Here is a 26,253-nt window from a genome sequence, read left to right as displayed (position 1 = left end):
CTTGTCTACAGAATCGGTAAGGTTGGGGCCCCAGTCAGTCTGGCGTACTCCAAGTGAGAGGAAGGGGGAGCTTGATTATTTCCCCAGAAGTCATAGGACTTCATCAGGTAAATCAGGAATCAGAACTATGGAGGTGAGTGAATTCAGATTCAATTAAGGAATTATGGGTTCAATCTTGTTTGTTTTTGTGTGGGACTAGCCCATTTGTTACCGAGAAGGAAGGCTGGATGCAGTCTTAACTCATCTGGCAGGTTCTCACTGAGACATTGGTTGAGAATTCTGTTCTGGGGCGTAGGTGCCGGGAGTGCCCCCATGCCCATCTGGGGAGTTGGGCATTATCTGCACAGCTCCAGGCTGGACTAGTTTACTGAGAGAGTGTGAGTACAGATGTTTGTCTGTCTGCAGCAGATTAACTGGTCTGTGTGAAAGGGAAAGCTACTTTGATTTTGTTTGTTCATCTGGTTAAAACGTTTGATTTACTAAAGGCTGAACTTGTGACAATCTGCAAAAGTCTCAAGCAGCACTGTTGAGTTAGTTTTCTCAGAGATGTTTGCTCTCTATCATGGAGAGATAGATGATAAAAATTTTGTCTATGTTTGTGTACTAGGGGCTTTGATTTGCTCTGTGATTTTGTTTTGTTGGGTTGAAATTTTAGAATTCTGGGGTAGATTTAAAGGTATTTGCAGCTTTTCTTGTCTCTTTTGGCTGACTGAAACTTTCAGGGGCAGGGCTCCCAGCTCCACAGGGTGAGAGATTTTACTTGCCCTGGTCCTGCCTGTGCTGATTAAGGATCTTTTCTTTAAGGAGACCTTCCAGGCTTGTAGCTTTGGGTCCGGTTCTGTAAGTATTTTTTTTAGTATTAGAAGAAAAGAAACAGGTCTCTCAGAAGGGAACCCAACCCCTTGTTCTGCCAGGATCCCCTGAGGAAGTCCCGCAAGTTTTGCCATCTCCATATGTGCCACAGGCAGCACCAAGTGCTTCCCCAGCTGGTCTGAAAGGTCCAGAAACACTGCCCCCTTCCGTTTCTCCTCAACCAGGGTCTCCAGAGCCAGTTGGGCAGCGCTTGTGTTAAGCCGATCAAGGGCCCAGGTCACAACCAGCACGTAAGATGCCTCTAAAAGAGATTCGGGTGCCAAAGTAGTTGGTAGAGATGGGACCTTGCATGAGGGAGGGCCAGTCTATTATTATCAGCCCTTTACCACCAGTGACATGTTGGAAACATCACACCCCAGCTTATTCTGAAAAGCCTCAGGCCATGATAGACCTCCTAGAAACAATCTTCTCCTAGAAGCCCACCTGGGTGGACTGCAAGCAGCTCCTTTTCACGTTCTTTAACACTGAGGAGCGCATGAGAGTAGTAACAGAGGCTCGGAAGTGGCTCCAGACCCAGTCCCCAGCAGGAATATTAGATACAGACAGATGGGCCAGGGAGGCCTTCTCAGATGAGGAACCCGATTGGAACCTGAACTCAGAAGATGGAAGGACCGGGCTAGAAAGATATTATCTATCTGGTCTTCCTCCAGGGGGTCAGGGCCAGAGCCAAGAAGCCCACCAACATGGTTAAAATCTCTGAGGTTTTCCAGAAGCCTGATGAAAGTCCAGCAGCTTTCTGTGAGAGACTATGGGAGGCATACCGGATATACACCCCCTTTAGACCTGAGGCTCCAGAAAATTAAACCATGGTAAATGCCGTCTTTGTAGGCCAAGCTCAACCTGACATCAGGAGAAAATTATAGAAACTGGAAGGGATTGAAGGAAAGAATGCTACCAGATAACTAACAAGGTTTTCATCGATCGGCGAGACAGTGCAGCAAGGAAGGAGGAAGAAAAGAGAATACAAAGAAAGGCCAAGATAATAGCAGCAGCTTTTAGAGGCTCAGGCTTCCAGACAGATCAGCAAGGATACAGACCTGGGGGAAAAGAAAGAGCGAGCCTGAGACGAGACAGACCAGTGTGCCTATTGTAAGGAGACAGGGCACTGGAAGAATGAATGTCCCAAACGACAAAGTAAAAAGACTGGGCCCCTTTTTCCGCCCAGTTGCTATCAATCAGAGTCACCAGAAGCAGATCTCATTGGGCTAGCAATGGCTGATTCCGACTAGGACAGACGGGGCTCACTTCAGCTAGGACCCCAGGAACCCACGGACAGAATGAAAACAGGGGGCCATATTGTGGACTTTATGGTTGATACTAGAGCTAAGCACTCAGTAGTCACTCAGAAAGTAGTGCCTCTCTCAGGAAAGGGGGTCACCATTATTGAAGCTACTGGGGACCAGACCCATCAGCCATTCTGCCGCCCTCACCAATGCCAACTTGGCGGTCAAGTAATTCATGAATTCCTGTACTTGCCAGACTGTCCAGTGCCTCTAATAAGCAGATACCTTTTAGCCAAAATGGAGGCAGAAATCACTTTTGCCCCAGATGGCTCAGCACAGCTTCACCTAGGTGAGGAGACCTCCCCAATGATCCTGTCCCTAGAAGTGCCGAGGGAGGAAGAATGGAGACTTTATACCCCCCAGACAAAGGCCTCACCATTAGAACCTGAATTAGAGAAGGAATTTCCACTGGTCTGGGCAGAATAAAATTCTCCAGGCCTGGCTAAGGACCATGCGCAGTGCTAAATGAGTTAAAGCCTGGGGCACAGCCTGTCAAAATCTGCCAATATCCAATTCTGAGAGAAGCATGCCTACGAATCCAGGTCCACTCAGACCAGCTGCTTCAGTGGGGACTTGTTAAACGATGCAGGTCTCCATGGAACACACCTCTTTTGCCTGTCAAAAAGCCTGGGACTAATGACTACGGCCCAGTGCAGGATCTACGGGCTATTAATGAGGCTGTTATAACCCTGCATTCAGCACTGCCAAACCCCTACATTCTTCTGGGACTCATCCCATCAGAGGCAGAATAGTTTACATGCCTAGATCTGAAAGATGCCTTTTTCTATCTTCGACTAGCACCTTCCAGTCAGAGTCTCTTCGCTTTTGAATGGGAAAACCCAATTACAGAGGCCAAGGAGCAGTTCACCTGGACTAGACTGCCATAAGGGTTTAAGAATTCCCCTACTCTTTTTAGTGGAGCACTAGCATCTGAGGTCTTGGGGGTGTGTTCTACTCCAGTATGTAGACGACCTCCTACTGGCCAGCTCTACATGAGCTCAGTGCTGGGAGGGAACACGAGCCCTTCTGAGATTACTAACTGAAACAGGTTATTGGGTGTCTAAGAAAAAGACACTGATTTGTCAGAAAGAAGTCAAGTATCTATGCTTCCAGATCACCCAAGGGAAATGAAGGCTAGGGACTGAAAGGAAGCGGGCAGCATGTGCCATCCCAGTCCCTAGCACCCAGCAGCAGATTCGGGAATTCCTGGGAGCGGCAGGATTCTGTCAAATTTGGACCCTAGGGTTTTCAGGCCTGGCCAAGCCTCTCTATGAAGCTTTAAAAGAAGAAAAGGCACCCATCAACTGGGGTCCCAAACAGGAGAAAGCCTTCATCACCATAAAGGCAAAGCTCACTGAGGCCCCGGCACTAGGGCTACCAGACTTTAATCTTTTTGTTCTTGAGAACAGCGGGGTAGCCCTAGGAGTTCTAACCCAGGAGTTTGGACCCTGGCAAAGTCCACTAGCCTCTCTCCAAGCGGATTGACCCAGTTGCCTCCGGGTGGCCCCCGTCCTCTGGGCCCTTGCAGCCAAGGCATTATTAGTCAAGGAAGAGGATAAGCTTACCTTAGGAAAAAACTTAAATGTAAAAGTACCTCATGCTGTTGTCACCCTGATGGAAGCAAGGGGGAAACACTGGCTGACTCGTGTTCGAAAGACTCAGCATCAAGTGCTGTTATATGAGAATCCGCAGGTAAGGTATTAGAAGCAATGAGAACACTTAATCTTGCCACCTTTCTACCCATCACTGAGGGGGCTCATGAGCATGATTGCCTGGCAGTCCTAGAGGAGGTTTATTCCAGCCGGCCAGATCTAACGAATAGGCCCCTGCCAAACCCGGACTTGGTATTGTTCAGAGATGGCAGCAGCTTCTTAGATGAAGGAGAAGACGAACCGGATATGCAGTGGTATCAAACTTTGAGACAACTGAAACACAGGCTCTACCTGAAGGATGGACAGTGCAGAGGGCAGAACTCTGGGCCCTAGTAAGAGCCCTAGAACTCAGTAAGAATAAGCATACCAACATCTACACTGACTCATGCTATGCCTTTGCAACCCTGCATGTCCATGGGGCCATATATAAGGAAAGGGGGCTCTTGACAGCAGGAGGAAAAGGAATAAACAATCAGAATGAGATTTTAAAGTTACTAGAAGCAGTCTGGGAGCCTAAGGAAATAAATAGCCATCTGAATTGCATTCATTGCAAAGGTCACCAGAAATGGAAAGACTCAGTATCAGAAGGAAACCAACGTGCTGATGCCACAGCCAAGCTGGCTGCTAAAGAACAAGCAACACCGTCACGAATCATGTTGGCCTCCAAAATACACTCCTCCTGAACCTCCAAAATACACTCCTCAGGAAGAGAAATGGGCCCAGAAAGAAGGGGGCAAGAGAACGAAGGAAGGCTGGTGGATGCTCCCAGATCATAGGGCCCATGTTCCAGAACAGTTAGCCCGTAAGGTAGTCCTCCAGCAGCATGAACTCACTCATTTAGAAAAGGCTGCCCTAGAAACTTTGTTAGGCAGGTACTACCTAATTGCCCATCTACCCTCCTTGTGTAACTTAGTCTCTCAGCGTTGCCTCCTCTGTGCTCAGAACAATGCTAAACAGGATCCTGTGGGACCAATAGGAAGGAGTTCAGCGATGGGCAAGCTCCTTTTGAGAACTTAGAAATAGATTTTACAGAAATAGGGCCACCAGAGGGAATAAATACCTGCTAGTCTTTGTTTGTATCTTTTCAGGTTGGATAGAGGTATATCCCACTCGCACTGAAAAGGCGAGAGAAGTCAATAAGGCATTGCTGAAGGATATAATTCGACGGTATGGAATGCCTCTGACCATAGGATCTAATAATGGCCCAGCCTTTGTAGCAGAAAGAGTACAAGTAGCCAAGGCTTTAAGAATTAAATGAAATCTACATACAGCCTACAGGCCTCAGAGTTCAGGGGAAATGGAGTGCATGAACCACTCTCTAAAGCAGGTTATGGCTAAGCTGTGCCAAGAGACAACCTTACCCTGGACAGATATCTTGCCTCTTGTACTCCTGGGGGTATGCTGTGCCCCGAGGGCCAGGGTGGGTTTCTCTCCCTTTGAAATTCCATAAGGTATATATACTGCCTCCCTTAATTCGGCCAAAGGGAGATTTGGGGGAAATAGGGAACTTAGAAATCCAGAAACAACTACAAGGATTTGGAAAAACTGTCTTTGAGTGGGTTACTGACTATCCATCTCTCTAGAAACAGCTATGCATCCTTATAAACCAGGAGACCAGGTTTGGGTAAAGGAAGGGACCCTTTCCAGTCATATTAACCATCCCCACAGCTCTCAAGATTGCAGGACTAAACACCTGGATCCACCACTCCCAGGTGAAGGCAACCCACCAGCCGAGTGACATCCAGTCTGACCTCTGACCAGAAACACCCCCTTCGGATCACTCTCAATAAGACAGCAGACCTGGCCGAGCAACCTGCTCCAAGGAATTCAGATAATACTCTGCTGAATTCTCCATAATACTAATCTTTCTTTCTTATCTCCTCCTAATATAATATGCTCTAGTATTTCTGGATAATCACTGGTTTTATCTAGTAATTTTTATTTTGTCTTTTTATGAGTGCCAACGGAATCTGAGACTAGTACCAGGAGAACTCATCTGCTCTTGCTGGGACACAGAAGCACCATAAAATTACTGTTCCTCACACAGCAAGGAAATAAAGGCCTTATCATAAATTATTAGATCTCTGTCAAGGTCACATACGTTGGTTGCAGGTTTGATCCCAGGTCCTGGTTGGGGTGCATGCAGGAGGCAACAAGTCAATGTGTCTCTCTCACATTGATGTTTCTGTCTTTCCCCCTCCCTTCCTCTCTCTCTAAAAATCAATAGAAAAATAGCCTCCGGTGAGGATTAATAGCAACAAAAAATTTAAGGATTTCGTAAAGTGTTATTGATTGCTAATTGAATTCCATTGTGGTCAGAGAACATTTTCAGTGTGATTTCAATCTTTGAAAGTTTATTGAGACTTAATAGATGGCCCAGAATATGGCTTGGTAATTGTACAATCATGTGTTTGAAAAAAGGTACATTTTGCAATTGTTGGATATATTTTCTATAAATGTCAATAGGTAAGGTGGCTGCTAGTGTTGTAGAGATGTTATGTCTTTATTAATTTTCTGTCTAGTAATTGTATCAGTTACTAAAAGAGAAGTGTTAAAATCTCCAACTAGGATTGTATATTTGTCTATTTCTTCATTTAATTCTGTTAACTTTTTCTTCATGTAATTTGAAGCTTATTAGGCACAAACATGTTTATGATTGCTATGTCTTCCTAATAAAGTGCCCCTTTTATCAGTATGAAATGTCTTTTTTTATATCTAGTAATATCTTTTGTCTTGAAGTCTACTTTTATCTGATCTAACTGTACCTACTAATGCTTTTTGTTAGCACAATATATTTTTTATAATTTTTTACTATCCACCAATTTGTGTCCTTATACTTAAAATGCATCTTGTACCTCATGTAGCAATATGTTTTCAGATAAACCCCCTGCAGGCGTCTTCAAACTTTTTAAAGTGGGGGCCAGATCACGGTCCCTCAGAGAGCTGGAGGGCCGGACTATATGAACTACTAATTCCTACTGTAACACCTCGGCTGCACTCACTGCCCAAAAAACCTGGCGGGCCGGATCAGACTCCTCTGCGTGCCGCATGTGGCCCGCGGGCCGTAGTTTGAAGACGCCTGTCTAGGGCAAAGGAAACTAAGGAGAAAATAAACAAATGGGACTACATCAAAATAAACAGCTTCTGCACAGCAAAAGAAACTACCATCAAAATGAAAAGAGAACCCACTGAATGGGAGAACATATTTGCCAATGATATATCTGATAAAGGTTAATATCCAAAATATATGAAGTACTCATACAACTCAACAAAAAGGAAGACAAACAATACAATTAAAAAATGGGCAGGGGACCTGAATAGACATTTCTCCAAAGAGGACATACAAATGGCCAAGAGACACATGAAAAAATGATCAAAGTCACTAATCATCAGAAAAATGCAAATTAAAACCACAATGAGATATCACTTCACATCTGTCAGATGGCTATCATCAACAAACAAGTGCTGGCGAGGATGTTGAGAAAAGGGAACCCTAGTTCACTGCTGGTGGGAATGCAAATTGATGCAGCCACTATGGAAAACAATATGGAGTTTCCTCAAAAAAATAAAAATGGAATTTCCATTTGACCCAGAGATCCCACTTCTGGGAATATATCCCAAAAACACCAAAACACCAATCAGAAAGCATATATGTACCCTATGTTCATGACAGCATTATTTATAATAGCTAAGATTTGGAAACAGCCCAAGTGCCCATCAGATGAAAACATAAAAAAGTTGTGTGACATTTACACTACGGAATACAATGAGCTGTGAAAAAGAGGGATCTGACATTTACACTACGGAATACAATGAGCTGTGAAAAAGAGGGATTTGACATTTACACTACGGAATATATACAATGAGCTGTGAAAAAGAGGGATCTCTTACCCTGTGCGACAGCATGGATAGATCTGGAAAATATTATGCTAAGTAATATAAATCTCACTTATTTGTGGAATCTAATGAACAAAATGAATCGACCAACAAAATAACACCCAAAGCATAGAACAGACTGATATACTTTAATGTAGGGTTTGGGGATAAAAAGAGATAAATCACAGAACTTATATACTTACTAGAGGCCTGGTGCACAAATTCGTGCACAGGTGGGGTCTCTCGGCCTGGCCTACCATCAGGGCCAATTAGGGGGCCTGGCTGGCCGGGGGAGGAACCACAGGAGGTTGGCTGACCAGACCCCCCCCCCCCCCAACAGAGCCAATGGGGGGGCGAAGGGGTGGCCAGCTGCGGGGGAGGAACCATGGGAGGTTGGCCCCAGCAGCAAGCTAACCAGTAGCCAATTCTGCGAGGAATCGAGCTCCTTCCTCTCTCCTGTCTGGGTCTGGGGTGCAGGTGAACCAGATTCGGGGCTGTCAGGGCCCCAGCAGCAAGCTAAGGCATGGCCAATTCCATGAGGAATCGGGCTGCCTCCTCCCTCCTGGTGTGGATCCGAAGTGCAGGTGAACCATATTTATATATGACAAATTAGATCTCAAAGTGAAGGACATAAAAAGAGGTAAGGAAGGCTACTTCATAATACTAAAGGGAGAAATCCATCAAGAAGAAATAACTGGTAAACATACATGCACCCAATAAAGGAGCACCCAAATACATAAAAACAAACAAACAAACAAAAAAAAAAACTCCTTGGAAACTATCAAGGGAGAGATTGACAGCAATACAATCATAGTAGGAGACTTTAATACCCCACTATCATCATTTGACAAATCCTCTAAATAAAAAATCAGCAAAAAAACAACAATCCTAAATGACTCACTAGACCAGATGGAATTAATTGACATTTCAGAACATTTTACCCCAAAGCCACATTTTATACATTCTTCTCAAGTGCACATGGGTCATTTTCAAAGATAGACCATATATTGGGTCACAGGCAAAGTCTCTTCAAATTTAAGAAGATAGAAATCATATCAAGCATTTTCTCATATCACAATGGCATAAAACTAGAAATCAACTACAATAAAAACAATCCAAAAAATCCAACACAGAAATACTAAATAGCATGCTATTAAACAATGACTGGGTTACCAGAGAGATCAAAGTAGAAATTAAAAACATGGCAACAAAAGAAAATAAAAACACAACAATCCAAAATCTATGGGACACAGCGAAAGCTGTCGTGAGAGGCAAGTTCATAGCTCTACAAGCCTACTGCAAGAAAACAAGAAACAATGGTAATAAACTACCTAACCCTACAACTCAAAGAGAAAGAGAGCAGCAAGAAAAGCCTAGTATAAGCAGAAGGAAGAAAATAATAAAAATCAGAGTGGAGATAAATGATATAGAGATTAAAAAAAAAAAACAATACAAAAGATCAACAAAACCAAGAGTTGGTTCTCTGAAAAGGATAAACAAGATTGATGACCCTCTAGTCAGGCTCATGAAGAAGCAAAGAGAGAAGACCCAAATAGCAAAATCAGAAATGAAAGAGATGATAAAACAACAGAATTCGCTGAAATACAAAGGATTGTTACAAAATACTACAAACAACTCTATTCCAACAAACTGGACAACCAAGAGGAAATGGACATATTCTCAAAAAAATACAACCTTCCAAAACTGAATCAGGAAGAATATAAACAACCCAATAGGCCAATAACTATGGAATAAATTGAAGCAGTCATCAAAAAGCTTCCAGCACACAAAAGCCCGGGACCAGGCAGCTTCACAGGAGAGTTTTACCAAACATTCAAGAAAGAACTAAAACCTATCCTCCTCAGATTATTCCAAAAAATTCAAGAGGAAGGAACACTTCCAAGTTCTTTCTATGAAGCCAGCATCAACCTAATACCAAAACTAGATAAAAAGACAACACAATGAAAGAGAATTACAGGCCAATATCCCTCATGAACATAGATGCCAAAATCCTCAACAAAATTCTAGCAAATCGGCTCCAACAGTACATCAGAAAGATCAAACACCATGACCAAGTAGAATTTATATCAGAAATGCAAGGTACAATATCCGCAAATCAATAAAAATGATACATCACATAAACAAATTGAGAGATTAAAATGACACAGTCATATCAATTGATGCTGAAAAAGCATTTGACAAAATCCAACACCTTTTCTTGATAAAAACTCTCAACAAGGTGGGGATAGAAGGATCATATCTCAACAGCATAAAAGCCATATATGACAAACCCACAGCCAACATCATACTCAATGGACAAAAAACTAAACCATTTCCCCTAAGAACAGGAATAAGACAGGGATGCCCACTCTCACCACTCCTGTTCGACATAGTACTGGAAGTATTAGCTATTGCAGTTAGACAAGAAGAAGAAATAAAAGGCATCCAAATTGGAAAAGAAGTAAAACTGTCCTTATCTGCAGATGACATGATACTGTACATAAAAACCCTTAAAGACTCCATCAAAAAACTATTAAACTTAATAAATGAATTCGGCAATGAAGCAGGTTACAAAATTAATGCCAAGAAATCTATGGCATTTCTTTACACCACTAGTGAACTTACAGAGACTAAGAAGGCAATCCCATTTACCATCGTACCAAAAAAGTTAAGATACCTTGGAATAAACTTAACTAAGGAGGTAAAAGACCTATACGTGGAAAACTACAGGACACTGAAAAAAGAGATAGAGGAAGACATAAACAGATAGAAGAACATACCATGTTCACGGATTGGTAGAATCAACATAATTTAAAATGTTCATACTACCCAAAGCAATTTATAGATTCAACGCACTCCCCATTAAAATAGCAATGGCATAATTCATAGACCTAGAAAGAGTTCTCCAAAAATTCATCTGAAATAAAAAAAAGACCCCGAATAGCTAGAGCAATCCTGAGAAAGAAGAACAAAATAGGTGGTATCTCAATATCAGATTTTAAGCTATATTACAAAGCCACTATTCTCAAAACAGCCTGGTACTGGCACAAGAACAGACGTATAGACCAATGGAATAGAGAACCCAGATATCGACCCAAACCACTATGCTCCATTAATATTTGACAAAGGAGGCATGAACATACAATGGAGTCAAGACAGTCTCTTTAGTAAATAGTGTTGGGAAAATTGGAAGAGATACGTGCAAAAAAATGAAACTAGACCACCAATTTACACCATAATAAAGATAAACTCAAAATGGATAAAGGACTTATAAATGGGAAACCATAAAAATACTAGAGGAATCCATAGGCAGCGAAATCTCAGACATACACCGAAGCAATTTATTCACTGATACTGCTCCTAAGGGCAGTGGTCGGCAAACTCATTAGTCAACAGAGCTAAATATCAACACTACGATTGAAATTTGTTTTGAGAGTCAAATTTTTTAGTAAACTTAAATTTCTTCTAACACCAGTTTTTCAAAATAGACTTGCCCAGGCTGTGGAATTTTGTGGAAGAGCCATACTCAAGAGGACAAAGCCGCATGTGGCTCTCAAGCCACAGTTTGCCAACCACAGTCCTAGGGCAATGGAAATTCAAGAGAAAATAAACAAATGGGACTACATCAAAATAAAAAGCTTTTGCACAGCAAAATTAACAATCAACAAAACAACAAGAAAGCCCACTGTATGGAAGAACATACAAGCAAATGTTATCACTGATAAAGGTTTACTCTCCAACATTTACAGGGGACTCATACAACTTAATAAAAGGAAGATAAATGATCCAATAAAAAAAATGGGCAACAGACCTAAATAGAAACTTTTTTGGGGAAAAAAATAGAAGGCCAAGAGACACATGAAAACACACTCAGAGTCACTAATTATCTGAGAGATGCAAATCAAAACGACAATGCGGTACCATCTCACACCTGTCAGAATGGCAATTATCAAGAAATCAACAAACGACAAGTGCTGGAGAGGGTGTTGAGAAAAAGGAACTCTCGTGCACTGCTGTTGGGAATGCAGACTGGTGCATCCATTGTGGAGGACAGTATAGTTTCCCCAAAAAACTAAAAATGGAACTCCCATTAGACCCAGTAATCCCACTTCTAGGAATATATTCCAAGAAACTAGAAACACCAACCAGAAAGGACACATGCATCCCCGTGTTCATAGCGGCACAATTCACCATAGCTAAGATTTGGAAACAGCCTAAGTGCCCATCATCAGATGACTGGATCAGAAAACTATGGTACATCTACACAATGGAATACTATGCTGCTATAAAAAAGAAGGAAATCTTACCATTTGCAGCAGCATGGATGGATTGGAAAGCATTATGTTAAGTGAAATAAGCCAGTCCATGAAAGAAAAATACCACATGATCTCACACATTTATAGAAAATAAAGAACACTACAACCTGATGAACAAAAAGATAGATACAGAGGCAGTAAAGCATCACAGACTGTCAAATTACAGCAGGTAGGCTGGGGAGTGTTGGGGAAAAGGGGAAAGAGATCAACCGAAGGGCTTGTATTCATTCATATAAGCACAGCCAATGGACACAAGACACTGGTGAGTGGGGGTGGGGTGAGGGCATGAGACAGTGGGTAGGGGAGGCTGGCGGAATGTCAATGGGGAGATAAAGGATATATATGTACTACTATATGTAATAGTTTGAACAATAAAAAATACTTATGAATAAAACAATAAAAAGGCTGCCTTTTAAAAATGTAAAAATTTTAGGTTCACAGCAAAATTGAATGGAAAATACACAGTATTCCCATATACTCCTGCCTCCCCACCATAAATATCCTGATCAGAGTGATAATACATTTGTCACAACAGATGAACTTAGATTGACATCATCACCCAAAGTCCCTAGTTTACATTAGAGTTCACTCTTGGTATTGTTCATTCTATGGGTTTGAACAAATGTATGACATGTATCCACCATTATAGTATCATACATGTATCCACCTATATAGTATCATACAGATACACTGCCCTAAATCTCCTCTGTGCTCCACATCTTCATATCTCCTTATCCTCTAGCTCTTGACAACCACTGGTCCTTTTATTGCCTCCACTAGATGCCTGGTGCACAAAATTCATGCATGGGTAGGGTCTCTAGGCCTGGCCAGGGATCAGGGCTGATTGGGGCCTTCCTTCGTTCTGCATCACCCCCAGTGGTCAGCACACATTATAGTGAGCAATCTAACTCCCAGTCTCCTGGCTGAACTCCTGGGGGACACTTTGCATATTAGCCTTTTATATATATATATATGTTTTGCCTTTTCCAGAATATCATATAGGTGGAATCATATAGTATGTAGCCTTTTCAGATTGGCTCCTTTTGCATGTTAATGTGCGTTTAAGCTTCTTCCATGTATTTTTATGAATAGCTTCTTCTTTTTTTTTTTTTTTTTTTAAAGCAATGAATACTACTATTTCACTCTCTGGATGTACCACTCAGTTTATCCATTCTCCCACTGAGGACATTTTGGTTGTTTTCCAAGTTTTGGCAATTATCAGTAGAACTGCCATAACCCTTTGTGTGCAGGTTTTTGCCTGGACATGTTTTCAAGGAGCATAATTACTGGACTATTTGAAATGAGTATGGTTAGTTTTGTAAGAAGCTAAGAAACTGTCTTCTAAAGTGGTTGTACCATTTTGCATTTCCACCAACACTGGATAAGAATCCCTGTTGTGGCTTGATCCTCAGTGGGGGGCGTGCGGGAGACAGTCAATTAGTGATTCTTTCTCATTGATGTTTCTCTCTCTCTTTCTCTCCCTCTCCCTTCCTCTCTGAAATCAATAAAAATATATTTAACAAAAAGAATCCCTGTTACTCCATACCTTTACCAACATCTGCTGTTCTCAGTGTTTTGGATTTCAGTCATCTTTATAGGAGTGTAGTGTTATCACTGTTGTTTTACTTTGCAATTCCCTAATGATACATGATGTTGAGTAACTTTTCATGGGCTTATTTATTCCTGTATATTTTCTTTGGGGAGGTGCCTGTTCAGGTATTTTGCCCATTGTTTTAAATTGGGGTGTTCATTTCCTTATTGTTGAGTTTAAGAATTCTTTCTACAGTTTGGATTAACAGTCTTTTATCAGTTGGGTCTTTTGCAAATAATTTCCACTAGTCTAGAGCTTGTCTTCATATTTTCTTGATGCATTATTTAAGGGTTGATCTAAGGCAGTAATTTTCAACCTTTTCATTTTTGTGGCACACATAAACTAATTACTAAAATTCTGTGGTACACTAGAATGTTATGTTTTGCTGATCTGATAAAAATGAGTATATATATATTTTTTCTTTTTAAAAATATTTTTATTGATTTTAGAGAGGAAGGGAGAAGGTGATAGAAACATCCATGATGAGAGAGACTCATCAATTGGCTGCCTCCTGCACTGGAGATGGAGCCCACAACCCGGGCATGTAACCTGACTGGTAATCAAACCATGACTTCCTGGTTCATAAGTTGATGCTCAACCACTGAGCCACACTGACCAGGCATGTATAACTTTGATTCATTTACACAGGATGGCTATTGTTGTGTTGGTTATTGTCATTCTTTATTTGACAATCTAAGGGAAAAGAGGTCAGTGCCCCTGACTAGTCAGGTATTGCATGTCTTAAAATTCTTGTGGCACACTAGTTGAAAATTACTGCTCTAAAAAATACAATCATCACTAACCTCCCTGTCTACCTGTCATTAATATTATACCATGAGACAGCCTCAAAGACTGACCCCAGGTATTCATGCTCTTATGTAATCCATTCACACTGTATTGGGGTTGGCGACCAATGGAATGTGGCAGAAGTCATGGTTTGCAACTTCCAACATTAGGTTTTAAAAGATGAGGATTCTCACCCTGGCCAGTATGGCTCAGTTCAGTGGTTGGCAAACTCATTAGTCAACAGAGCCAAATATCAACAGTACAACGATTGAAATTTATTCTGAGTGCAGAAAACCAACTGCTGCGCATGGGCCACAAAGTTTCAATCGCACTGTGTGTGCCTGCATGTGTTTTTTTGTGGAAGAGCCACACTCAAGGGGCAAAAGAGCCGCATGTGGCTTGCGAGCCACAGTTTGCTAACCACTGTCTCAGTTGGTTGGGTATTGTTCCATGTCCCACAATGTTGCTGGTTCGTTTGATTCCTGGTCAGGGCACATTCCCTAGTTATGGACTTGATCCTCAGTAGGGGGCTGCAGGAGGCAGCCAACTGATGTTCCTCCCTCCCTCCTTCCCTCTTTCTCTAAAAAGCCATGGAAATAATATCCTCAGGTGAGAATTAACAAAACAAATAAAAAAATGCTTTTAAAAAAGAAACTTGGTTGTTTCCTCTTGAATCATTCACTGAGGAAATGAAGCTGTGAGCAAACCTGAGACTCTCACATGGGAAGGCTTCTTGCCAACAGTCACATGGATGAGTGAATGAGCTGGAAGAAGATCTTCCAGACTGAGTCAAGCTTTCAGAAGACTGCAGCCCCAGCTGACAACCTCAGGAGAACCTAATCAAGAGCCAACTAGGTAAGTTGCTCCTGGAATCCTCACCCTCAGAAAATATGCATGAAAATAAATGTTTCATTCCACTAAAGAGTATTGATTTTTCATTTTAGCAGGAAGTTAATGTATTTAAAACCAAATTCCAAATTCATTTCCTCTGCATTGGGCAGTAGCTGCTTTTTCCATTCAGTTATTGTAGACCCTCCCTAGGGTGCTTGGAATTTATCCTATGCATGTGAAGCTTGAGTCAGCCAGAGATGTGGGCAGGTTTATGTAGAGAATTAGATATTCATCTTACCTTTCAGTTATATTTCTGGGATATTCTTCTTACCTTTCAGTTCCTATAGTCACCCGAACTCAATTCTCCCATTGCACAACCAAAAAAGACTGTAAGTTTGCCCTAACTGGTTTGGCTCAGTGGATAGAGCGTTGGCCTGTGGACTAAAGGGTCCCAGGTTCGATTCTGGTCAAGGGCATGTACCTTGGTTGTGGGCACATCCCAAGTAGGCGGTTTGCAAGAGGCAGCTGATCGATGTTTTTCTCTCTCATCGATATTTCTAACTTTATCCCTCTCCCCTCCTCTCTGTAAAAAAAAAATTTAAAAATCAATAAAATATATATATATTTTTAAAAAAGACTAAGTTTCTATCCAAGTTTTACCTACTCTCATCACAGCATCTGCAGCCAGTCCATGGGTGAAAAGCCATAAAAAAAACACACAGAAAAGCCTTTCAAATTGACTACTTTTCTTTCCTTTGTGCTATAATTAAAACAGCCCTAGAATTTGGAATATTAAGGCCTGAATTAAAATCCTAACCTAGCCACTTTTTAGCTATGTTGACTTTGCATATGTCAGTTCTCAGACACCATTTCCTCATATTAAAACGTGGTTAAAATGTCTGCTTTATGGGTTAAGACGAAATGAGATAATACATGAGATAAGGAAACAGAGGCCTAGAGGGGCATAGGAGTAATAGGCTCAGAGGGGTATAGGAGCAATAGGAGTAATTGGTTAACTAAGCTCTGTCTGTGTTTTTTCTGCTAAAACCATATCGCTTTCATCTATCTAATGACCACCCTTCACCTTTCCCTCCCAAAGACACCTTCAAGTATCTCTATTATCTAATTACCAATTTGGGCACCAAAAATACAGTAAGTCAAAATTCCTGCCCTCAAGAAGTTCTATGTACCACTCTTATCTTATAAGTGTTGACTGACCTCCAGTCTATGCCTGCTTTTGGTCACTCTCCAGTGCCTTTACATAGTTCTTTCGTTATAACTTTTCCAGTTTGTAACTGTTAACTATAGGAGGTGTTGGACTAATACAACCTGTTCTGCTAATACCAGAAGCGGAACTGCTATCAGTGGATTTTTGGTTTTACTATCTTATTGCTCAGTTTGTCTTTATGCCATAATAATATTCGCAGAGGTTCAAAACCTATACTTCTCCACTGCCCTGATACTGCGAGAATCTTGGCTATTTATTTTACTATTAAATGAAATAAAATACTGCCTAGAATCTTTATGTTACTCAGAATCTTTGTCCAGATTACTTCTGCTCCTAAAGGATAGCAATACTTGGTCAGAATTTTCATTGCTGGAGAATAAGGAACCATACTGTAACTACTTTCCTCCCAGCCCTTCATACCTGACGTTGTTCTGGCTATTCCCCGATCTGGTAAAGCTCCCAACTTCCGATGCTGCTCATACCAGTCATTCACTGTCATGGTTGCCAGACTTGGATAACCAGCTCCAAATACTCTGCAAAAATCACATTGTATTTAGAAAACTAAACATAAATAGCATTTTAAAAAGCCTCTTCTCTTTAGTGGCAAAACCTATGTCTGTTTTATCCTCCCTCCCCTAACCAGGCATCTTCTGAGGAGTTGTGCAAACTCCTGTGAGGATATGTAAAAAGAGGCATCTAGGAAGGGGCACTGAAGTCTTTCATGAGATGACAAATAGCCCAGGCCAGTGGTCGGCAAACTCATTAGTAAACAGAGCCAAATATCAACAGTACAATGATTGAAATTTCTTTTGAGAGCCACATTTTTTAAACTTGAACTTCTAACTCACCCAGGCTGTGGTATTTTGTGGAAGAGCCACATTCAAAGGGCCAGAGAGCCGCATGTGGCTCCTGAACTGCAGTTTGCCGACCACGGGCCCAGGATAATCTCCCAATAAGCAATTCCAGAGGCCAATGCCCCACAGAGCAGTGATGATACTATGAAAAGGGTACTTATACTTGGTGAGTCTAAAAGGTATGCAGACTCTCCCGCACCTATGGGAAAGCATCTCAAGAACTCAGATAGGCAAACATGTCGTTTTGAGAACTGTAGCTGAAGGCAATGGGAAAAAATTTTAAAGTGTACAATTCTCTATTCGATTCCTTTCTTGTTTTTAATTAATTAACAGATTATTTTTATTGGTTTCCTTTGGAGATCCTTTTAAGGTCAGGTTTGTGAGGGAAATGTCTGCTGAAGGCCAAAGACAGAAATTATTAGAAGACATAACATCCCTTTGATGAAAGAATAGCCTCTAAGGCAAAGCTATACCCTCTTAATAATGCCTATTCTGCTTGGCACCATGCACTGCAAATGAACCACAAAAGCAAGGGGCTTGCAAAGGCACCCCACGTTTTAGTACTACCTACTTGGCTTGGGCTGCATCCCGAGTGAGAATGAAGGGTTTCATGGGAGGCCTGGACGGGCGAGATGAGTGAGAAGTTGATGCCTAAAAAGGAAATTAACTATCAGAAGTGTATTTGCCTTTGCCCACCCCACTGTGCAGTCTCTAAGGTCTTCAGGTGCTCGAAAGCCCTGGGTTCAAAATTCAGTTATTCCCTGCATATCAGTCTCTGAAACATATCAGCAGATATTAATGATGGAGGTTGCTTAGTTTTCTTGAGGACACCCGAGTACCTTGCTGAAGAGAGAGAAAGAGAAAGCTCACTCAGGAATCATCTCACCACAAGTAAAAAATTGTTTGGCTTTAAAATGTCACCCCTCCAGCTGAAACCAGTTTGACTCAGTGGATAGAGCTTCGGCCTGGTGACTGAAAGGTCCTGGGTTCAATTCCAGTCAAAGGCATGTTCCCTGGTTGCGGGCACATCCCCAGTAGCGGGTGTGCAAGAGGCAGCTGATCGATGACTCTCTCTCATTGATGTTCCTAACTATCTCTCTCCCTTCCTCTCTGTAAAAAAATCAATAAAATATATTAAAAAAATAGAAAATAAAATAAAATGTCCCCCCTCCAAAGGAGATGGCAAAGGCTTTTTGAATGATCCATTTTAATCCCTTGAGATAAATTTTAAGTTCCTTTCCTTAGCCTGGCCTTTAGTGCTAAAGTTCAATTATGACCCAGTAATTATGCTATTAACCGTCAAGAACCCCTTAGGGTACTTTAGAAGTGGATACTCCTAAATGCAAGGGGGAGAATGGGTTGGCAGTTTTCATGTATAGCTATATAGAAATGCTTCAAGGAACCCTGGCTATCCAGGTGCACAAAGAAACAAAACCTGGTCAATGAAAAGGCATTCACTTGGTTCAAGCTCCATCACTCCCAGAGCCAATCTCAATACTAAACGAGAGAGCATGCAAAAAGAAAAAAAACAGCCCTAACTGGTTTGGCTCAGTGGATAGTGTCGGCCTGCAGACTGAAGGGTCCCAGGATCAATTCTGGTCAAGAGCATGTACCTTGGATGCGGGCACATCCTCAGTAGGAGGTGTGCAGGAGGCAGCTGATCGATGTTTCTCTCTCATTGATGTTTCTAACACCTTATCCCTTCCTCTCTGTAAAAAAAAAAAAAATCAATAAAATATATTTTTAAAAAGAAAAAGAAAAAAACAGCAGCAAAGTAAGGGGCAGGGGAGGACCGAGAAGAGTCCAGTCTCATACTGTTTAAAACCACTCTAGATATGCTCAAGGGGCCTCATAATTGTTCATTCTTTAATCCTTTAACATGAGGGACTAGGTTGGTATTACCTGAGGCAAAAGCTCCTGGGCTAATTACTACAAATCAAATTAAGAAAAGGTTTCTCTGAGGACTTAAGTAAATGCCTGTGGCCAGCTGATAAATTCAACTCAATTTCTCTTATATCAGAACCAAAAAGTAAGTGGCAGCAGAGCCTAATCTTTTGAAGCAGCAGCTCCAAAACAGGATCATGATGTTCAAAGACAGCCAAAGCTGTAAGACACCAGGTGTTCTTCATCAGTATGCTCAACATTTTGCTGTGTCTCATACTAGGATCAAAAGGGGTGAGTGTGCATCACTATGTATGGTTAAACTGGGATTCATCTCCTTTCTACTCTTTTCTCTCTCTCTTATTCAATTTTTCTTCTCTATTTCCATCCAATTCCTCTTTCCCTTTGTTTATTATAGTCAACCAGATTTTAAAAGCTGATCTCCCTATGCCTCCTTCAGCAGATATGACTTTTCCATAGCCAAAACCAATTTTTACTTCAGGGAAATCTCCCTCCCCTGAGGCATGTCACAAAATTATAAATGACTAAAAGTGTGTTACGGGTTAGTAGGCACTGGGGAACGAAACTGTAAACCAGAGAGAAAGCTACCCTAGTGAACCTTCAGCCTTTTTCCACTGAACTTAATAACAACAATGATTTTATGAAGACTTAAAAGCGTTTAAATTGATTATTGTCCTATAGAACATTCAAATCTCTGATAGCAGTTTTTAAAAATTATATAGCAGTGAACAGACTTACCTCTTTTGAAGAGTCTTTTCCTCTCAGGATATTTATCTCCTGGTCAATGCTCTCAATCTCTTCTAAGCAGATACCAATCCACCTTCGAAGGTGAAGGAGGTAATACTCACGAACATGCTCATCATCTGCTTCACCACTTTCCACAGCAGATTTCATTTCAGACAACCTATGCTCCATCTCCTTCTTCTGCTTGTATCTGTTCCACAGGAAAGCATTACCGGTGAACTTAAAAACAAAGAGGTTTTCCTTCAAAAGAAGGCCACAGTAAGATTTTACCTTTGCAAGTGACCAGGAAGTCAGCACGCCAATTTCCACTTTGGCAACAGTATAGATTCTATACTTCAGAACTTGCCAACAGTTCTCTCAAGACTATAAGGCAAGGAAGGGATCAGCAACAGCTGAGAAATACATCTGACGCCAGAGAAGTACAGATATAACTTGATTTGAGCAACTCCTCCCATCCTCTTTAGAGATAAGAGTGCCTTAATCATTTTATATCAACCTTTACTAGGTTGGGTGTTTAGTACCACATAATATCCACTTGGGAATTACAACTTCAAAGAATCATAGAATCTTAGGGGTCATTTACCTGCCACTGATGTAGAAATTCCTGTGAAACAGCCTAAAGAAATGATCTTTTCTTTTTTGCTGAGCAAAACATTCCCAGCTCTTCTGATGCATCTAAATAAAATTTAAAGTCTTATAATCACCTTGCCCACCTTTCTGAGGATGCACTCTCATCTATCATTCATTTAAAAAAATATTTACTGAGAACCTATTGTATGACAGGCAATGTTCTCAGTACTGGAGATACAGCTGTGTATACAAGTCCTTACTCTACTGAAGCTTTCATTCTAGTGGGAGAAGACAAAAAGAAATAGAAGAGGAGTCAGGTGGAGGTAAGTGCTATGAAGAAGCAAAGTATAATGGATAGACCGATGGTGTGAAGGTAGGGGTGCTATTATATACAAGATGATCAGGAGAGACCTCTCTGAAGAAATGACATTTGAGCAAAGATTTCAAAGAAATTGGTAAGCAAGCCATGTCAATATCTGGAAGGGTGTTGTTGTTTTTTCAGGAGAAAATCAAGTTTTAATACATGCACATGGGGAACTCACATAAGTGTAAATTTCAAAAGACAGTGAGGCAACATTGGGTATATAAGACAATTTTGGACAAAGGAGAAAGGAGTGGGGTTGGGGTATTAGATTTCAGAAGTGAGAATGGGCGATTTACTGATAGTTCAGGAAGAGTGGAACATGGCATAGCAAGTAAGTTCTTGCTAGGTGACTCAGAGACAATGGGACACGGGGTATCTAACTAACAAGAGCCTGCCGGAAGCCCTCTGATTTACCACACTTAATTTAAATAGGGCTAAAGCTGCATCCTAAGATCTCTGTCTGAATCTCTTGGGCAGGAAAGGGAGGGTCAAAGGTTCTAAGTCTTGTTTCTTAATAAACAGCTTAAAATCAATATCTCAAAAAGGCAGCTTCATGGTGGCAAAACTTTGGTTCCCTCTGAGTATTTGTTCTAAGGGGGAAAAGTAAATCGAAAGGTCCTGGCTAGAAGAGTAACTGGCCAAACATGTTTGAGAAATAACAAGGAGGCCAATGCGCTAGTGTCAAGTGAAGAATGACAGGAAATAGGGTCAGATACATAGGCAGGGCCATAATTTGCAGAATCCTGTAGGGAATAAGACCCAGCATATCAAATGCCATGATATTTCAAGTGAGATGGAAAAGCCACTGAAGGCTTTTGGATAGAATACAGGACAGGAATAGAGTGACATGAAAACTTTTATATAGATCACTCTGGCTGTGTGTGTGGACTCTAGACTAGCGTTTGCCAACCTTTTGGACCTCACTGACCACCAGTGGTCAGCAGAAGATTCTAAAATTTTATATAGAATTCTACAGACATGCACTTTTCTTGTAATAGTAAGCCATTACATGAATACACCCCCTTATCACCCTAGGAACCCCAATGCCTATCACCCTTTTGACTCTGGACAACTTGCACTGTTCCCTTTTCCAGTTCCCAAGCTGCTGAAGAGAGCTAATGAATTATAAATTTGTCAGCTATCCTTTTGTTCATCTTTTGTGGATCCCGTGCCACCATCACACCAGATGGCCTGCAATCAACTTCCCTTTTTACCTTAAAATCTCTTGCCCACCCGGTGTGGCTCAGTAGTTGAGCATCGGCCCATGAACCAGGATATCATGGTTTGATTTCAGGTCAGGGCATATGCCCAGGTTGCAGGCTCGATCCCCAGTGGGGGCTGTGCAGGAGGCAGCTGATCAAAGATTTGCTCTCATCATTGATGCTTCTATCTCTCTCTCCCCCTTTCCCTTCCTCTCTGAAATCAATATAAACATAGTTTTAAAAAATCTCTGTAGCTTCACCTTTCCTCTCATCCATAAGGGGCTAATGCTATCTTTAGGAGTCAAGGCCATCTCTTTACCATTTCACTCTTGCTACAAATCCTACCCCCACCCACATTCTTCCAGGCCTCACTCTATCAATTACCCTCCATCATTAGCAGTTACAATTTTTCACTCTACTGGTGCCTTTCCCCTTTCCTAGACACACCTTCCCCCAAACATATTCTATCTCTTTGTTCTATGCTATAGTGGAAATGGCACCAGAACTGGGAAGTTGAAGACCTAGGTTTAAATCCTAGCCTACACTTAATAGCTATGTAACTTGGACATGTCAATTCTCAGAGCCAAATTCCTTATCTCTAACATGGGGATATTTGCTTTGTGGAGTCGTTAAGAGAGGATCAAATGAAACAACACACATGTACGTGCTTTGTAAACAGCAATGTAATATGAATATTGTTAGCTAATAAAAAAATTTGAGTCTAGGAAGGGCTAGATGATGCCCAACCAATTAAGTGGTAGAAGTTGGTCACCCCAGGTTTGTCGGACTAAACAGCCCAGGCTTTTTCTGCTATACCACATTGCTTCCATCTTTGTAAAGACCACTCTGTCTCTCCCAAAGACAACTCCAGTACTTACTACAATCCAGTTACTGGGCACCAAGAATACAGTGATACAATTGGGATACAAAAGATACAAATAGTCAGACTCTGACATTTAGGAATTTCAAGTCTAGAGAATAATATCTTATCTAATAAAAGAGTAATGTTCAAATTGACCATACCTCTGCTACGCCCACCAGCCAATCAGGAGTAAGTATGCAAATTAACCCAACTAAGATGGTTGTGGTTACAGAGTGAACAGGAGGCTTGGGCTTCCCTAGCAATGGAGGAAGCCAAGCTTTCTGCACACCCTGGCCAGCCCTAGACTCCACTCAAGGCTACAAAGTTTCAATTATAGAAGATATATCAATGCCAACAAAAATGGCAGCAGCCATGGAGCTGGCGAGAGCAGGTGGCTTGAGTTGCCCCTGGCAATGGAGGAAGGCAAGCTTCTCACTCGCCCTGGCCTGCTCTGCCCTCTGCTCAAGGTTACAAAGTTTCCATTATAGAAGATAAATAAATCCCAGATACTAGGGCCTCCACTTGGGTTGTCAGGGGTCATGACTGGCCTGCAAACCATCAGAGGCCCCTCACCCAGGCCACCCCACTCCCCAAAGGAACCCCCACCCTGATCTGGGACACCCTTCAGGGCAAATCAGCTGGCCCCCACCCATGCACCAGGCCTCTATCCTATCTCATAAGAGTAATATGCAGCCGAGACTGGTTTGGCTCAATGGATAGAGCGTCGGCTTGGGGACTGAAGGGACCCAGGTTTGATTCCGGTCAAGGGCATGTACCTTGGCTGCGGGCATATCCCCAGTAGGGGGTGTGCAAGAGGCAGCTGATCGATGACTCTCTCTCATCGATGTTTCTAGCTCTCTATCTCTCTCCCTTCCTCTCTGTACAAAATCAATAAAATATATTTTTTTTTAAAAAGAGTAATATGCAAATTGAACATCACTCCAACATACAAGATGGCTGCCCCCATGTGGTCAAAGATGGCTGCTCTCCTATGGATACAAAATGGCCACCATAAGATAGCCAGCAGGGGAGGGACCGGGCCTGCAAGGGAGGGCAGTTGGAGGTGATCAAGCCTGCAGGGGAGGGTAATTAGGGGTGACCAGGCTGGCAGTGTAGGGAAGTTGGGGGCGACCAGCTGGATAGAGGCCTGGTGCATGGGTGGGGACCAGCTGATTTGCAGGGAAGGGCAATTGGGAGGGACCCAGGCCTGCAGGGGAGAGCATTTGGGGGGAACAGGCCTGCAGGGGCAAACAGGCTGGCAGGGGAGTGGTTAGGGGGTGATCAGGATGGCAGGTAGCAGCAGTTAGGGGCAATCAGGAAAACAGGCAAGCAAGCAGTTGGGAGCCAGCAGTCCTGGATTGTGAGAGGGATCCAAGATTGGAGAGGGTGCAGGCTGGGCTGAGGGACATTAGAATAGAGAGAATACGTGAAGAAAAAGGGTTTGAGAGAGAGAGGTGTTTTATGTAGCATGGCCTCAGTATGTAAAGTTGTGGGGTAAGGGAGGGAGGACCTACAAAAAGTAACTAAGGATCTGAACAATTTTTCTATTCATGGAAATGCTTCTTGCAAAAGTAATGTCTCTGATAGCTGTAACTTCATTTTTATTACCTCTTCCAGGTTTAAGTACTACTACAGCATGTTAACTTTTCTTTCTGCCTCTCTCTTCCATTTCCATATTCTATATACATCACTTTCGTATGAAGACCTCTGAGCTTCTGCCAAATCAGACTACTCTCCATTCCTTGTACATACTTCAAATTGCCTTGGGCTTTTGCTCATGTTGTTCCTCCTACTTGTTAACAACAAATATTTCTGGAGCACCTTCTATGGCAGACTCTGTAGTCAACATACCACAGTGAACAAGAGAAATGGCCCCTGATCTCCTGGAGCATACATTCTAACAGGGTAGAAAGACAAATCAATGAAGAGCATTCCATGCAAAGACAACATGAACAAAGACTCTTTAGAAGGAGCTGGGACTGTTCAAAGAATGAAAGGCTACTGAGCAAAAGGAGTGTGATACACAATGAGATTGGAGAGAGGCAGGCACCAGATCATGCAGGGCCTTGTAGCTGTTAGTGGCTTGGTTATTTCAGGTGAGAGATACTGGTGGTCTAGACTAAGGTATGAGATAATGGAGATGGAGAGAAGCAGGACATGATAGGTAGAATTGGCAGGCCTTGAAGACTGACTGGAGGTGGATATTTAGAAGGGACGAACTGAAGTTAATTTCTAGGTTTTTGGATTAAACACCTGGTGAATGATGTTAAAACTATTAAGATGGTTAAGTCTTGGGTGTGGGGGGATATTTGCAGGTTAAGCAGCCAAGGGTTCAATTAAGAGCATGTTAAGTTTGAGATGTCTATGAAACATTCATGTAGGACAGAGATTTTCAATTGATGTGCTTCAATAATTTTTAAAACATGAAATACCTGACTATTTAGTCAGGAGTACTGACATCTTTTCCCTTAGATTGTGAAATAAAAAAATTAGACAATAGCCAATACAACAATAGCCACCTGGTGTGAACGAATCAAAATTAGACATTTTTTTTGTCAGATCCGCAAAAAGTATATTTTTTGATGTGTCGCAGAATTTTAATAATTATTTTATGTATGCCACGAGATGAAAAAGGTTGAAAATCACTGATGTAGGATGTTGGAAGTATGAGTCTGAAAGTAGAACATGTTGATATCTCATCTGTCAGGCATGTATAAAAAATGTTCAAAGATCAAGCTTTCTAGCTAAAGAAATGCAAATCAAAACAATGAAATACTTTTATTTGCCCAGTTGGATTTTCCAAGTGTTAACGTCCAATATCAGTGCAGTGGGACACACTCTGCAATTTGTTATTGTGGAAAGCAACACACTGTTACCAGCAAGAGTCTTAAAATATCCAGGCATGGCTCAGTGGTTGAGCATTGACCTATGAACCGGGAGGTCATTGTTTAATTCCTGGTCAGGGCATATGCCCAAGCTGCGAGCTTGATCCCCATCATACAGGAGGCATTTGATCAATAATTCTCTCTCATCATTGATGTATCCATCTCCCTCTCCCTCTCCCTTCCTCTCTGAAATCAATTAAAAATACTTTTAAAAAGAGTCTTAAAATATTTAAAACCTTTGATCTAGTCACTGGTTCTTCTAGAAATCTATCCTAACAATAAATATTTGTGTGACAGATGTAGTTAAAGATGCTTGAGCAAAAAAGAAAAAAAAGAGAATTCATGGACATGGACAAGTATGGTGATGGCAGGAGAGGGGGATGTGAGGTTAAGCGGGTAGAGAGTGGGGGCTGGAGGTGGAAGAGGGCACAGAG

At 41.8% G+C, this 26,253-nt stretch overlaps 1 protein-coding gene and 1 long non-coding RNA gene across 6 annotated transcripts in view; one reads left to right on the top strand and one right to left on the bottom strand.

The window, feature by feature from the left end:
* IGBP1 (immunoglobulin binding protein 1) overlaps positions 1-26,253 on the bottom strand; it is a 40,460-nt gene that overhangs the window by 10,906 nt on the left and 3,301 nt on the right. The window contains exons 3-7 of one of the 5 annotated variants that reach the window (XM_036411464.2): positions 19,931-20,126; positions 17,862-17,941; positions 16,857-16,969; positions 9,195-9,197; positions 656-705 (exon numbers count right to left, since the gene is read on the bottom strand). In XM_036411464.2, coding sequence (XP_036267357.1) covers positions 671-705; positions 9,195-9,197; positions 16,857-16,969; positions 17,862-17,941; positions 19,931-20,126 — 427 coding nt within the window. In that variant the 3' untranslated portion in view covers positions 656-670. Of the gene's footprint in view, positions 1-655; positions 706-9,194; positions 9,198-16,674; positions 16,770-16,856; positions 16,970-17,861; positions 17,942-19,930; positions 20,127-26,253 lie in introns of those variants that run through there. The other 4 variants (XM_036411463.2, XM_036411462.2, XM_036411467.2 and 1 more) reach the window with 4 other exon arrangements.
* On the top strand, positions 581-26,253 carry LOC118704131. Its single transcript, XR_004983300.2, has 3 exons — positions 581-694; positions 12,839-12,859; positions 26,243-26,253. It is a non-coding gene; the product is annotated as an uncharacterized LOC118704131 (long non-coding RNA).

Source organism: Pipistrellus kuhlii, unplaced genomic scaffold (genome assembly GCF_014108245.1).
Source record: "Pipistrellus kuhlii isolate mPipKuh1 unplaced genomic scaffold, mPipKuh1.p scaffold_m20_p_40, whole genome shotgun sequence".
In the NCBI taxonomy this organism is placed as follows: domain Eukaryota; kingdom Metazoa; phylum Chordata; class Mammalia; order Chiroptera; family Vespertilionidae; genus Pipistrellus; species Pipistrellus kuhlii.
The sequence above is the reverse complement of the archived record's forward strand: the minus strand, read 5'-3'. Positions and strand labels throughout refer to the sequence as shown.